We start from the raw sequence: 16273 nt of genomic DNA on the forward strand, positions 1-16273 counted from the left end.
ATATGAAAGAAGTTGCGGTTTCACCTCTATTTCCTATTTCTTGCTTTTTGGTTCTCTCTGTCGCACGGGCTGAACACCATTATGTGCTCATCGTATCATTACCAGAAACGTCATTTTCAATGGCTAACAGGAATGAATGGAATGGCAATGCACAAACCACCATCATCATCCATAGGATCCAACATGAATATTTGGCTATTCGAATATTTTTCTCAAGTATTAGTCGTTTGAGTCAATACAAATGGCGCATACTACGTTTATGTTGGCATGTTGAGTAGTTCAGGTGATACATTCTCATGAAAATTAGTGATTGTTAAATTGTTTACTTCTGAATGATCCCATTAGATTAAAACTCGTACTTTCTTATTAGCCAGAATATAAACGTTCCCAAAATTTATACAATTATTATTTCGTTTCCTACTACTGATAACATATGATTAACCAGAAATTTGTACATAGTTAGTAAATATAAAACTGATGTGTTAACAGTAACTTCCTATAAGAACTATTCCTTGTTTGGCAATTGCAAGAGTTTAATGTGAAGCTGGCAAATATAACAGACTTAAAGTCACTTAACAGTCCTAATTCCTAAAGAGTAGAGTCCTATATCAAAGGGACCCGAAATCTGAATTCTGAATTGGGTTATGCAAGAATTCAGTTCAATAAAACATGTTGGATCAAATGCTTACCCATATTCCTAAACCTATATTTGTTGGCAAAGTTGCAATTTTATTTTAGCACAAGGGGTTGCAAGCGCTATAAGTACCATGTGATGGGATGTTAAGTCATCTAATCCTAAGAGTGATGCGAGTTAAATAAAACCAACAAAGCAAAGGGAATTCTTTGGTTGAAAATGCTGAAAAAGAAAATGGTACTATTTTGAGAGTTCTATACAACAATTGATCATATATCAGGAAGAGAATTCCAAAATGTACAAGTGTGTTAACCAGTTCCACTTTCAATCATCCAAACCTAACCCAAAATGTGTGCCAAAATTTTGACTGTGGAATCAAAGATAAGGGCATCCATATACCACAATTACATAGAGAAGAAACATTTGAGCTGCAAGAGAGGGAACATGCTCTCTTAAGAACCTAAAGCTTGCGAGCAATTAAGGCGAACCTGACCCTGAAGTCCAGTTAGAACATCAAGATTAGACATTTTCAACATAACCCTGGCGAAATCCATGCGAAAGGTTGATCCGTCATCCGAAGCATAAGCAGAGACCAATCTTGCAGTCTTCACATGAGACATCAGCTGCTGATCGGCATAGAGCAGCCCCCTTCCCTTCAACAAACTTTGGAAATAGTGAGTGTCGAATGCTGCTCCAGATGACATAGAAGATGACAATGCCTGCATGTATGACATCCCTGCTTTTGAATGACTATTTTCCTTCTGCGAAACTTCGAATGCAGAAACCTCATTAGTGCTGCTGGTATTGTTGTTTTCTGGGCAGTTTAGCCTCATCTGACCAAGGAAATCGACAGGTATAGTGGGGTCTGGTTGGCCGGTGCCTTGGAAGTTGTAGAGTCTTTGCTGAATGAATTCGCAGCTGATTTTTCCTATGTTGTGCCCCCCTTAAGATGGCAAAATTGGACCACATTAGTTAGTCAGATTCTGTTCATGAATGGCGTTAAAAACTAAAAGAAGGAAGGAGAGAGGGCAGGCGGAAAAAATATTTACCAAGAAGGCTGACTGTTTCTCTTTCATTAAATCCTCGGAGACTGAACAGCCGCAGCGTGCGATTAACGTTATCGTCAGGTCTGGGAATCTGATCATTTGCTTCATCATAAAATGATTGATTGCTATCCCTCCGTCCTGTTAGAACTGGATAGAATGGCCCACCAGCCTGCCATGGACAATTTATCAAAATCATATATCAGGATATCAACATAAGAATCAGGGAATAAAATATTGTACTGCCTAACTTATGAAGGATATTCGTAGAAAGACAATTTGCACCATTAAGTGTCTCTACATCAAATAAGTCGCAGATCAAACAAACACAAAGGTAACCAAAAGGTGAAACAAATGCTGTCAAAGGAGTTTAGGATAAACTACTATGAAGATACATAATTTCTCATAGTCAAAGCCAAGCATACTTAATAAGCAATTGCTGAAAGAGGATCATCAGAAAAATTAAATTTAGATGAACTATTGAGGAAGTGATAATCTGGGTGAGCAAATATTTCCATAACATCGTTACTCTTTTAGTAAATTGCTTCTATAATTTCCTGAACAGAGAAATTGGATCAAATGCATTAAACCTTTAAAAGTCAAACTCTCTAACTGTTCCCATTAGTACAATAAGAACAGGAAACCCTAAAAGGAACCTAAATATTTGAAAGTAAAGGGATATCTAGTAGTGCTTGAAATTGCTTAGACAGGAGAAGGGAACAAACCAAAAGAACAAAATCTCTAGCCGCGACGGCAAGTATATCAGCACAAGACACAACTCCAGGACAAGCTTGTTCCACCTCCTCCTTGATCAAGTCGATTTTGTCGAAACCTCTCAAGGTTTGATTCGGAATAGCCTGCTTCTCGATGGAATGGTTTTTGTTGCCATTGCTATCATCCAACAACAATGAAGCATCGCAACCCTGATTTAGTAACAGCGCAATAGCAGTCAGAGAGCAAATCAAAACCACAATGAAAGCAACAAGAATTTAGACTACACAATAGAAAATAAGCAGAGAACCAAGACCAACAAGAAAGAGGAAAATTACAAATAATCCAAAACTGAGCCACTAAATTTACACTCTATAACATTGTGATAACAAGCTAAATCTAAGTAAGTAGAGGCAAATAGAACCAAAAAATGAAAACCTCTAACAAATGAGAGGGAAAATTTTGAAATCTCGGTCCCAAAAATCCCCAAATAAAAAGCACAATTATGGTAACCCGATGCAAACAAAGGCCCACTTGAATTCATCTTATAAAAAAAGGACAAAACTCCCATCTCTGCAGAACCAATCAGGGTAAAATCAACAACAATTAAATTCAGATAATAAGGATAAAATACTAACAGTCTTGGAAGAACAAAAAAGAACCACCAAAATTTCTGCATAATAATCAAAAGGAAAAGCCCAAGAACCTGAATGAAGCAATCATGGAAGAATAGGCGGAGGATGGCGGGGGCGGAATCCCTGTGGTCGAAGAAGATGCGAGTGACGGCGGAGCGGATAGTGTCCTCGGCCTGAGGACACGTATCCCTGTAGAAATCGTAGTCCAAGTTGGAGCCATCTCTGATCCTCTCGTTGAAGAACAAATTGGAAGAAGAAATTAAAGAAGGTGGAAGGTGAAGGGTTTGTGTCTGGGTCTGTTTCTGAGAATGAGGTTTGGGATGGGTTTGCGTTTGGGTTTGGGTTTGGGATTCGCCGCGTGGGTTCGTGAGGGAGAGAAGCACCGGTACCAACAGCGCCACCATTATCCACACGTTCAACCAGCTCACCATATTTGCTTCTTCTTCTTCTTCTTCTTCTTTGCTCGAAGATCCTTGTTTCTGAGAGAGAGAGAGAGAGAGAAAGAGAGAGAGAGAGAGAAAGTGCTAACTGCTTAGTGGACTGAAGAAGAAGAAGAAGTGGCGGGAAGAAACGGTTGGGGGCACTGAGTTTGGTTCCTTTTTTTCGTAACTGTCTTGGACCACGAAGTGAAAGTGAAAGTCACTGAGACAGAAAATAAAGCACCTCTTTTATTTTTTTTCTTTCTTTTTAAGAAAATCAAGTTTTCTTCTAGTTAGTTTATTTATTCAAAATAAATGTTTGATATTAATTATAGATAATATAGATTAAATATGAGTATTTTTACAAAAAATTTTTAAATTTTTAATGATATTAAACATATAAAGTATCTTTACTTTCATCTATCTAATATGAGTAGTTATCCAAATTAATTTTTAAATAGTGTCTGGAAGATAGATAGAGATTGAGAGACAAAAATTAAGAGACAAAGATTGAAATAAGTCTCAGTATTGTGTTTGGTGTAAAGTAGGAGACAGAGAGTGAAATAAGAATGAAGTTCTAATTTATTTGCACAAAGGTAAAAATTAGAATTAATTAATTGAAATAAAGATATTTTAGGTATAAAATGTTATTAAAGTTTTAGTCTCCGTCCTAAAAAATTTCAATCCCCTGTGTCCTTACTTTTTAGAGGTACTACTAAAATTTTGGAGACAGAGATTGAAATTTTAGTATCAGTCTTTGATCTAACAAACATGATACTGAGTCTCACTCTTCTAGTCTCCGTCCCAGTACCTCAAAATAAAGGCTACCTTAAGGATTTTAAAAGTGGACATTTTAGTTCTTAAGAAAAATTAATACACAAAACCATCATCAAGGTTTTATTCCGATAGAGAAATCAGTCCCCAGTATATTTTCTAGCAGAATAATTACCCAAATCAATCTCTAAGGATTTTAAAATCGGACATTTTAATCCCCAAAAAAATTAATACACAGATTAATTTTCAACATTTTTTTCCGTCAGATATAATAGTCCCCTATCTATTTTTCGGCATAACTTACTAAATTCTTCAAATATTTATTAGAAAAAGAATATTAATAGATATTATAATCAAATTAACTTTTAAGTTTCCGTTAAACCTATTTGATTTCTAGGTGTGGAATTTCAGCATGTTAACTCACTCACATGGGGTGTCACTGTTCATGCCATGCACATCCTTCAAGCTTTATCATGTTACATGCAATAATGTATACATCCATACATACCATGTAGATTGAATATCCATTTTTCATTTCCCAATATGTTGCTTGTTTTGGAGTTTCTTTCTAGTTTCTATAGATTTCTTGCTTTGGAACTTCATTTTGTTCAGTTATACACGGAATCAATCTGCCAGATTTTTTACCATTCTCTGTCAGCAATCAAAAAATCAATAATTGATCCACCTCTAACTAACCATTGTCTCTAATATGCTCAGATATTCATGCATGCTCTTCGATTAACTAAATTGCTCGGTGTTAGATTTGTTTCATCGATGCAACTAATTAAATCTCTATCATAGTTTTTAAATCAATACTATTTATTATGTTGATTCTTTCAAGGATTACCTAAAGTCAATAGAATTTGGGCCTAGACGTAAGGTCCATAATTTTTCTGGTGGGACTCTAATGTCTTTTTCAGTATAGTTAAGTCGTCTGAGGTTTTTTGTGTAAGGATGAGAGGTGGTACTTGCAAGGAACTATGATGCTTAAATTAGCAAATATTTTAGCCAAATTTTTATGAATTAAAGTTGAAAAATACCTATGTGATATGGGATATTTATACAGTTGGAGTGATGGCCTAGCGATCACTCTGTAACCTTTCCACCTATAATGATGGGTGGTTATTCTCCTTTGTTTAGGGAGGTTGTTGGCATCTCCTATTTAAAATAGTGAGTGAATTTGTAGGTATGTACATTAGTGCAGTTGAGATTCTTTCGTTGCTCAAGTCGAGTCGGGCCAGAGGGTTTGTGCTCCATTAATGTCGGGTATCTTCGCAAAGTGGATCCTCCAGGCTCCTTTGAGTGCATATAGATTGGGCTTCATTCATTTTGCGCCTAGTTTTTGCTATAGACCAGAGTATAAACATTGATATTCCATCATAGTTACCCTGTCTTGTAATGCCCTATGTTTTTATAATAAAAAGATGTTTTTCAAAATTTTGATTTTTCCGTGATTAGTTTCAATTCGACAAACCGGTCTCAAATTTCGAAAATAAAATAAATAATAATATAATAATATTATTATGTTATTATTTCATTTTACCCATTGTAATTAAAATAGAGATTTGATGATGATATTATTAAGTTAAATATCTGCCGATATAAGTAAATATCAGTACTTTTCGGTAGACTTAGTTTTGCTAATGCTTCACCATAGATTTTATATCCTTTTCGGTGTAAAACTTTAAAGTTTAGTGAGAGTAACCCCTACTACCAAAATAGGTGAGCCCTTAGAACTAAGAAACTTAACCCTCAATATGTAGGACCTTTTTAAATACTTAAAAGAGTCGGTTCAATAGCTTATCAAGTAGTTGTTCCCCCTTCTTTATCAAATCTCCATGATATCTTTCATATTTCGCAACTTAAAAAATATAATCCTGAAGAGAGCCATTGTTTAAAACTGGAGATAGTACAATTACGAAATGACTTGACATATCCAGTAGTACCAGATAGAATTGTAGAGAAGAGCGACAAGCAAATGCAAAGCAAAATGGAAATTTTGAGGAGAAATAGAGCACACCAGGGAACTAGAAATCAAGATGAAGGCAGACTACCTACACATGTCTACAAGTAATGGAAATTTTGAGGAAAAATTTTTTTTAAAGGAGGATAGAATGTAACGCCCTAAATTTTTATAATAAAACGATGCTTTTCAAAGTTTTGATTTTTTTCATGATTAGTTTGAGTACGACAAACCAATCTCGAATCTCGAAAATGAAATAAATAATAATATAATTATTATATCAAAAGTAATATTTTCGACAAAGATATTATTGAACTCTTTAACAAGCTCGGTGCTCGACAAGTTTAGACTTTGATCATTGCCAAATGCCAAAAATGTTGCATTGTCGATCAACTTACAAGTGCAAATTGGAACCTCTTTGGAAGCGGTTAAGTAATCAGCAATGTACTCTATGAAAACTGTTACTCAACAAAATTTGGGTCGAAGTCATTTTGTGGAGACATCGACAAGAAAGATTGATAAAAGATAGAGATGTGTCAATGTCATTTGATGTCGATGTCGATGAGAAAGATTTAATCAAAGACAGATGTGAAGCGTCAAAGAGCTTGAAGATTTTGGTATCAAGGCATCAAATCGATAAGAAGCATTGTTGGGTGATAAACCACTATTTTATGGTTTATATTGTGTTTAATTATGTGGTTTTATCATGATCCTTACCCACTTATTCATTAAATTAGCATGCATATTAGATTTCTTTTCGGAATTTATTACATGTTTGAAAACTGCTTCCTAGAGACTTTAATTATTTAATTTTAATTCTCCTTTATTCCGTTCGATGCTGTGATCTGTGTGTTAAGTGTTTCAGATTTTATAGGGCATGAATGAGTTGGAGATTGGGAAGGAAGCTAGCAAAAATGGAAGAAACACAAGAATTTGAGGAGATAACCAGCGAGAAGTGACGCGATCGCATGGCTCACGCGACCGCGCGAAGGAGAGCAAATCGCAGCGATGCGGCCGCATGGCTTACACGGCCGCGCGGATTGGAAAGCCCAAGCGACGCGGTAGCGTGGACGACGCGAACGCGTGGCGAGGAAAAGCGCAAGTGACGCGTCCGCATGGATGACGCGATCGCGTGACATGTGCGATCTGCATAATCTGCAGAATTCGCTGGGGGCGATTTTGGACCCTATTTCGACCCAGTTCTCGGCCCGGAACAGCAGACTAGAGTCAGAGAATATGCAGAAACAAACAACACATTCATTCAGAGACAGTTTTAGATCTAGTTTTACTCTCTTAGGTTTCTCTCTCTAGGTTTTAGAATTTTTAATTTTCAATTGATCTTAGCATCGGAACATTGAGAAGAGTTATTTCATCATCAAAACTTCGTCATAATAGTTCGTTTTCTTAACTTGGTTTCATTCTTCCATGTTCTTTGTTTTGTTCAATTTTGTTATTTGAATACTTTTATGATTAATTAATGAAAGGATTATTTCTTTTTAATTTAATTTCAATTCCAATAATCATGTCTTCTTTTAATTCCCTTTCATGTGCTATGGATTTGTTATTTACAATGCGTGAGTAGTTTTTTTACTTAATGGGGAGTTGATTAAAAGGAACTCTTGAGTTGGAAGGATTGAAGGAAAAATTTGTAATTGGGTTAAATGTTGGATTGCTATCCTGTCACCAACGCCAATCCCTTTGAACTAAGTGGGCTGCAACTTATGAACAGATCTGGCATTCCAACTTGTTTGACTTTCCCTTACCTAGTAAAGGATAACCAAACAGAACAACCATTAATTATAAATTAATCTTACAATCACTCCATCAATAGTAGAAATTCCAACTAATCAACTCCCAGTCAAGGCTTTTACTCATATTAATTAAATTTCCTCAATTTAAATTCCAATTTACTTAACTCAACTTCTTTGAACATCTGATTAATAAGATAGCACACTTTTCTGCAACTCGTTGGGAGATGACCTGGGACTTAAAACTCCCAGTAATTTTTAATTCAAACTCTCTGTGACATACTTCTAAATTGATAGGCAGATTTTCAGTGAGTTAAGAACTATACTTGCAACGTAACCATTTCAATAATTTTTAATTCACCAGCTTCTGCGTCTCATCAATTTTTGGCGCCGTTGCCGGGGAGTTGCAATAGAGTGCTAATTTTATTAATTAGAATTTATTTATTTGTATTTTATTTTATTTTACTACTATGAGCTGCATGTTTCTTCCATCAAATGACGCGTTCACTTCCTGATCCACGCTTGCTAATATTCGATCCTGAAATTGAAAGGACAATTTCATGAATAAGGCGAGAACAACGTCGGTTAGCCTGCTCTGAGGAAGGATTTGAAAGTGAATCTGAGGAAGAAACCAGCCCCCGTTCTACTGATTCGGTTGTTTTATGTGCAGAAAACATGGCAGCTAGGAGAGTTACCATCCAGGAGGAAGGAGCCCCTGATTTTACAATGCAACCGTTTCAAGCGCATCATCCAGCGGTAGCTACAGATTTTGAAATAAAGACCTGAGGAAGGATATCTCCACAATTGTTCAGGATGACAATGAGACTCTCTTTGAATACTGGGAGCGCTTTAATAATCTTCTGGAAGTATGCCCCCATCACATGATTGACAAGATCGTGCTACTCAGCTATATTACACAGGGTATGAGGCCCCAAGATAAGACCACACTAGAAAGTGCCAGCAATGGGTCTATGAAGAAGTACAAGACCACTGATGAAGCTTGGCAATTGATCAGTGGTTTAGCTGAATCCACTAGGAACCACAGACAGAAGCAAGACCGTTCAAAAGCTGTTGCAAAAGTATCTTCTAGTAGAGAGACTGCTGCTCTAACTCAAAGCATCTGTGAAATGACCAACTTGCTGAAGCAAATGCAGCTGAATCAACATTTTCAGCAAGCTCAACCTCCTCCACCATAGCAAAACCAACAACTAGTCCCACAAAGAATTTGCGGAATCTGTGCTGATTATAGCCATTACACTGATGAATGCCCGCAGCTCCAACAAGAAGACAACATGGTGGCATCCACTCACAACTTCTATGACCGCCCCAACCAAGGGTATAATCAAAGTGGAAATAATAACCATGGATGGCAGGACAATTCAAACCAGAATTGGAGGGATAACAATAACAGAGGAGGTAGAGATAATCAGAGAAATCCGAGGTGGAACAATAACAACAACAGGCAGCAAAATCAACCTTACAGAGCACCTCACCTGAGGCAGAACCAAGGACCACAGAACAATCAGCAGCAGACCTCTCAATTTACTCATTCTTTGTTATCTTCTAATGAAGATCTACTACAATCTTTTGAGAAAAGATAACAGACCATGGAAAACAACATCATGAATAGTATTAATGCCAGTCTGAATGGTCTCATCTCTACTCTGCAAGCTTTTATGACACAGTTTGGATTAGCACAAAATTCCAGTAACCAACCTTCAAGCACCACTGGAATCCCCTCTCAACCATTACCCAATCCAAAGGGAGGCATTAATGCCATCACCCTGAGGTCTGGAACCACACTGCAGGAGAGGAATCAGGAGGAACCAACCTCACCAAAATACGCCTCAGCTGAAGAGGTGGTAGAAATCGAAGATGTTGAAGAGGAAGAGGATATACAGAACACAGCTGAAGAAGAAACAGCTCAACCACAGGAGGAAGCACCAAAAGGCGCAGGCACCACAGAAAACACTACTCCTATTCCATTTCCACAACTTGCAAGAAAGCCCAGGAAGCAGCTGGAACCCGATCCTAGAGATATTCAAAAAGGTTGAGGTAACTGTTCCCCTTTTTGATGTTATTCAGCAGGTACCTAAATATGCAAAGTTTCTAAAAGACTTATGTATCAATAAGAACAAAATTAATGAATTAGAAACTATTCCTTTAGGTAGTTCTATATCTGCTTTAATGGGAGGATTACCTGAAAAATATAGTGATCCAGGTCCTTGCATAGTTAGTTGTACTATTGGTGGTGTAGTAATTTATGATTGCATGTGTGATTTAGGAGCATGTGTCAGTATAATGCCTTTGTCTATATATGATGTTTTGAGGCTCCCTCCCTTAAAAAGGTCGGCAGCTCGTTTTGTGTTAGCAGATAAAAGCATTATTACAGTTGCTGGAGTTGCTGAAGATGTTTTGGTGAACATTAAAGGGCTCACATTTCCCACTGATTTTTATATCTTGGAGATGCCCCCACAATGATTCAGATAAGCCATCATCAATCCTACTTGGAAGACCATTCCTGAAGACATCAAAATTCAAATTGGATGCTTTTTCAGGAATATACTCCTTTGAAATAGATGGTCGCATAGTAATCTTCAATCTGAATGGAGTCATTGACAACCCCCCAAAAGATCGTTCTATCTTCCAGTGTGATGTCATAGACAAAAGTGTGGCTGAAGTTCAAAAGGAAGAGTTTGAAGAAAGGCACACTGGACAAGGTCCAAGTGTGGGGACCCTCTTAACTGACAATGGGGGCACTTCGCCATTTTCACAAGCCCCAGATAATCCAGAGCCCGCCCATGATCAAAAGTTAGAATTGAAACCTCTCCCTCCACATCTCAAATATGCTTATCTTGAGGATGAGCAGAAGCTTCCGGTTATTATTGCAAGGGAACTGACTTCTCAACAAGAAGAGCAGTTACTTGATGTACTGAGGAAGCATAAGAAGGCAATTGGGTGGAGTTTGGTAGACATAGTGGGAATCAACCCTCAAGTATGCGAGCACAGAATATTTTTAGAAGAGGGAGCAAGACCTGTCCGACAACCACAAAGAAGATTGAATCCCACCATCTTGGAAGTTGTCAAAAAGGAAGTGACCAGACTATTGGAAGCAGGTATCATATATCCCATTTCAGACAGTGAATGGGTAAGCCCAGTACAAGTGGTACCCAAGAAATTTGGAGTCACTACAGTGAAGAGTGAGTATGGAGAGCTCATAGCAACTAGAGTTCAGAATGCTTGGAGAGTCTACATTGATTACAGGCGTCTCAACCAAGCTACCCGTAAGGACCACTACCCACTTCCATTCATTGATTACCTGTCGCTAATTATTTAGTTAGCCGCACATTTCCTCCACATTTTTCTAAACATCAAAGAGACAAGCTGAAAAGCGAGTCTAAATATTATATATGGGATGACCCATATTTATGGAGATGTGACGCTGACCAGATAATTAGACGTTGTGTGTCTCAATCAGAATTCCAGTCCATTTTAGAGGCCTGTCACTCATCTGAGAGTGGAGGACATTTTGGCCCTCAAAGAACAGCTAGAAAGATCTTAGACTGCGGATTCTAGTGGCTTACTCTTTTTAGAAATGCTGTTGAGTTTTGTAAATCTTGCCCCCCATGCCAGAAATTTGGTAATATATCCAGGAGGGATGAGATGCCTCAACAATATATGCTCTTCAGGAATTGGAGAACCTTCGCCTAGAAGCTTATGAGAATTCCAGAATTTACAAGGAAAAGATGAAAGCTGTGCATGATCAAAACATCAAGAAGAAAGAGTTCCAACCTGGAGATTTTGTCCTCCTTTACAAATCTCAACTAAGGCTCATGACCGGTAAGTTAAGATCAAAATGGGAAGGTCCATACAGAGTAGAGAAGGCTGAACCGTACGGAGTTTATCACCTAAGCCATCCTTCAAGCTCTGAACTTATTAAGGTTAATGGACAACGTCTGAAACTATACCATGGTGAGAAGGTGCAGAAAAATAAGGAGCTTGAGATCTTCCGCTTGGAAGATCCCCACATCGCAGCAGATTGAGCTAGTGGAGCGTCCAACTTACGGACGTTAAAGCAAAGTGCTTGGTGGGAGACAACCCACCGCGGTATGATCGTTCTTTTCTTCACTCTTAGTTTTTCTTCTTTAATAACTCTTCTCTTTATTAGTGCTTTCGTGCTCTTTTATTTACATGTCTTTATTTTTCTTTTAAAAAAAAAGGGTTTTTCGCCACGCGACGCGATCGCATCAGCGACGCGTCCGCGTCGCAAGGGCGGTGTAGAAAAAAAATAAATGAACAGAGAGTTACGCTGGAGCGTGGCTGGAGGCGTGCCAATGGCACAAATCAACCCACGCGACCGCGTTCCCCACGCGGCCGCGTGCCCTGAGTTTTCGACGTAAAAGGCTGCACAGTAACATTCTGTGCGAGAGTGATGCTGGATTGGTGCTGGAAGCACAATCCTTGTCACGCGACCGCATCGCCGACGCGGCCGCGTCACCCATTTATAACGCACACTCACGCGATCGCGTGACCCACGCGATCGCGTCACCCAATTTTGGCAATTAAAATAAATTGAACAGAGAGTTGTGTTGGAGTGAGGCTGCACTCGCGCCAGCAGCGTAACACGGGTCACGCGACCGCGTGACCGATGCGATCACGCCCCCTTACCTGGAAGCGCACCCACGCGAACGCGTGCCCCACGCGGCCGGGTCGCATACGCCGCACAGCTCAACCTAAAATTGCCACATACCTTATCTTCCCCCTTCCCCTTTCTATTTCACCTTTCACTCTCTACCTCTCTCACCACTATTAACAAGGTTTTACCTTCTTCTTCCTTCTTCTCTTTTCTATCATTCTTATTATTTTATGTATATATATTATTATTTCCTTTTCTTTTCTTTTTCTTGTCAAATTTTTTTATTTTATTTTTCTTCTTCTTCTTTTCCTTTTCACATGGTGCTAGAAACTTTTTGGAGTCATCATCCATCATTATATGCTTGTGGATTATTGTAAATTGTTTGACATTTATTTTTTCTCCTATTTAAGGGATTGCTTGCATATTCATCTTCATATTTTCTATACCCTATTCACCATGCATGTTTTGTGTTTGTGAAAAAGCTCATATGGCATTATGCACTTCTCTATGCTATACTATTCAATGCTTGCTTTTCACAACTTTCCCTTACTATTATATTAATTGAATTTTATTGTCAATACAAACATTTTGGCTTGTTACAAAGTATTGCTTGGTCTATGCTACTCATGCCCTTTTCCGGCATGCCAATAAACGCCTTGCATCCACTTGTCTTTGTATGCACCAGTTATTTTCCACTGTTGGCTTTTCATATGCACTCGAGAGCATGTGTTAATGTCATCTACATTTTGCTGTGCATCATTCACCCTCTTTTCCGTTTCCTTCCTTGCTGTATATCTCTTTAAATTTAATTTTCTTTCTCTTCCCTTCTTTCAGGATGGCCACCAAGAAAGGAAAGGAGAAAGCAACTTCCAAACCACCAGCAAGAAGAGGAACTAAAAGAGCATTAGTGGCAGAGCCTTCTTCAACTGCAGTCAAGCCATCAACAAAACGAGTTAAGAGGATAATAAAGGTTGATGAAAAGGAGAAAGCCTTTCCAGCAAAGGATGCTGCGCGATTTTCCAATCGCTACTGTGAGCAGATGTTCCCTATCCTGGCAGAAAGGAACTATAACAATGAATACCTTCTTATCCTCCCGTCCAATATTGCCACCTTTGTTGAGCCGCTAATTGAGCGAAGACAATGGGGTTTCCTACGGAGACAGCCAAGGCAGGTCAATCTTTCTTGGGTAGTTGAGTTCTACTCCAACTTCTACATGCCGACCCTGCAGTCTGTTTATGTCCGGCAGAAGCAAGTTCCCATAACAGAAGAGGCCATTCAGCAAGCTCTGAGTCTTCCCCCTATTCCAGCAGGACGTTGGATCTACGGATACCACCGTACCCGCCCTAAGGGAATCTTAGCTTCAGCACTTACCTTGGAGGCTCGCGTATGGGCATAGATCATGTCCCATTACGTCTTTCCGAGCACTCATGAGTCCTCCCTCACTGCGGACATGACTGTTCTACTATGGTGCATCCTTACAGACCAACCTCTGAATCTCTCAAGACATATCCGAAATGCTATGGAACACGTACAAATTGCGGGCAACTTACCTTTCCCCGCCTTGGTTTCAGATCTTGTCTCAGCAGCCGGAGTCTCCTACAGAGTTGGGGACACCAAAGCCGTACTTCCACGGGATGATCAGTATGTCCCTAACGGGAAATACCTCAGACTCTCAGCAGCCACTATAAGCTTTCCTACTGCTCCAGTTGAAGATAATCCTTCTTCAACACCACAAGCATCTACAACTGAGAAATTGCTCTAGCAGATAATCGAACGGTTGGATCGGCAAAAACAGAAAGCAAAGATGAGAGAGCGCCGTAACGAGCGCCGATTCAAACACCTCAAGGAGCTACTCAAGGGACACTTCAGAGACTCAGATACCCCGGATTCCACTTCCTTTACTAGCACAGGAAGCCATGACGGTCTCGATGATGGAGATACTGCTACCAGCCCACCCCTGTTCCTGACAGATGGCACCGAGGACGGTGCAAAGCCTTAAGTGTGGGAGGTCGGTCAGTACCTGACTTCCGGAGGTAATTTCTCTTCGCTAGCACCAATGATTAGGATATTTTAGTTAGATTTTCTTTCCTTTATAGAATAGAATAAATTGCGTAGGTTAGGATAGTTGCATGCATGTTCTACTTGATTGAAAAGACCATCCTTACCTTTACCTTAGCCCCATTATAACCTTGAAAAGACCTCATGATGTTTGCATTGGTATATTAACTGTTGTTGATTAGTTAGGAGAAGAACAAAAGTTAGAAAGCATGATTAGAGAAGGATAGAGTGATCACCCTATACACTAGAGGTTAGAGCGTACATACATTATCAGTGAGGGTTCAATACTTGAATTTTCATGTTCCCTGCTTTCATGAGCTATCTTCTTGCACTTTTATCCATTTTATTGTATAATGATAGAATTAGTGGAATTTGATTTGTAATTGTTTTGAAGAACTTATTTACTTTTGATCAAGTGGGCAAGAACCATATAGTTGCATTTATTTATATATATAGGTTTGCATTGCATTTCATGAGTTTCTACATGTTCATACTTATTTCCTTATCTCCTTCAATTAAGCATGAGGACATGCTAATGTTTAAGTGTGGGGAGGTTGATAAACCACTATTTTATGGTTTATATTGTGTTTAATTATGTGGTTTTATCATGATCCTTACCCACTTATTAATTAAATTAGCATGCATATTAGATTTCTTTCCGGAATTTATTACATGTTTGAAAACTGCTTCCTAGAGACTTTAATTATTTAATTTTAATTCTCCTTTATTCCGTTCGATGCCGTGATCTGTGTGTTAAGTGTTTCAGATTTTATAGGGCATGAATGAGTTGGAGATTGGGAAGGAAGCTAGCAAAAATGGAAGAAACACAAGAATTTGAGGAGATAACTAGCGAGAAGTGACACGGTCGCATGGCTCACGCGACCGCGCGAAGGAGAGCAAATCACAGCGACACGGTCGCATGGCTTACGCGGCCGCGCGGATTGGAAAGCCCAAGCGACGCGGTAGCGTGGACGACGCGAACGCGTGGCGAGGAAAAGCGCAAGTGACGCGTCCGCATGGATGACGCGATCGCGTGACATGTGCGATCTGCATAATCTGCAGAATTCGCTGGGGGAGATTTTGGACCCTATTTCGACCCAGTTCTCGGCCCGGAACAGCAGACTAGAGTCAGAGAATATGCAGAAACAAACAACACATTCATTCAGAGACAGTTTTAGATCTAGTTTTACTCTCTTAGGTTTCTCTCTCTAGGTTTTAGAATTTTTAATTTTCAATTGATCTTAGCATCGGAACATTAAGAAGAGTTATTTCATCATCAAAACTTCGTCATTCTAGTTCGTTTTCTTAACTTGGTTTCATTCTTCCATGTTCTTTGTTTTGTTCAATTTTGTTATTTGAATACTTTTATGATTAATTAATGCAAGGATTATTTCTTTTTAATTCAATTTCAATTCCAATAATCATGTCTTCTTTTAATTCCCTTTCATGTGCTATGGATTTATTATTTACAATGCGTGAGTAGTTTCTTTACTTGATGGGGAGTTGATTAAAAGGAACTCTTGAGTTGGAAGGATTGAAGGAAAAATTTGTAATTGGGTTAAATGTTAGATTGCTATCCTGTCACCAACGCCAATCCCTTTGAACTAAGTGGGTTGCAACTTGTGAATAGATCTGGCATTCCAACTTGTTTG

General features: G+C 38.8%; 1 protein-coding gene across 1 annotated transcript; it reads right to left on the minus strand.

The window, feature by feature from the left end:
* LOC107612158 (putative Peroxidase 48) lies at positions 887 to 3653 on the minus strand. Its single transcript, XM_016313979.2, has 4 exons — positions 3095 to 3653; positions 2403 to 2600; positions 1684 to 1849; positions 887 to 1577 (listed from the first exon to the last, which is right to left on the minus strand). Exons 1-4 carry the CDS (start codon positions 3452 to 3454, stop codon positions 1087 to 1089), a joined length of 1215 nt encoding a protein of 404 aa, XP_016169465.1. The 5' UTR covers positions 3455 to 3653; the 3' UTR covers positions 887 to 1086.

The sequence above is a fragment of the Arachis ipaensis genome, chromosome B08 (assembly GCF_000816755.2).
Source record: "Arachis ipaensis cultivar K30076 chromosome B08, Araip1.1, whole genome shotgun sequence".
NCBI lineage: Eukaryota > Viridiplantae > Streptophyta > Magnoliopsida > Fabales > Fabaceae > Arachis > Arachis ipaensis.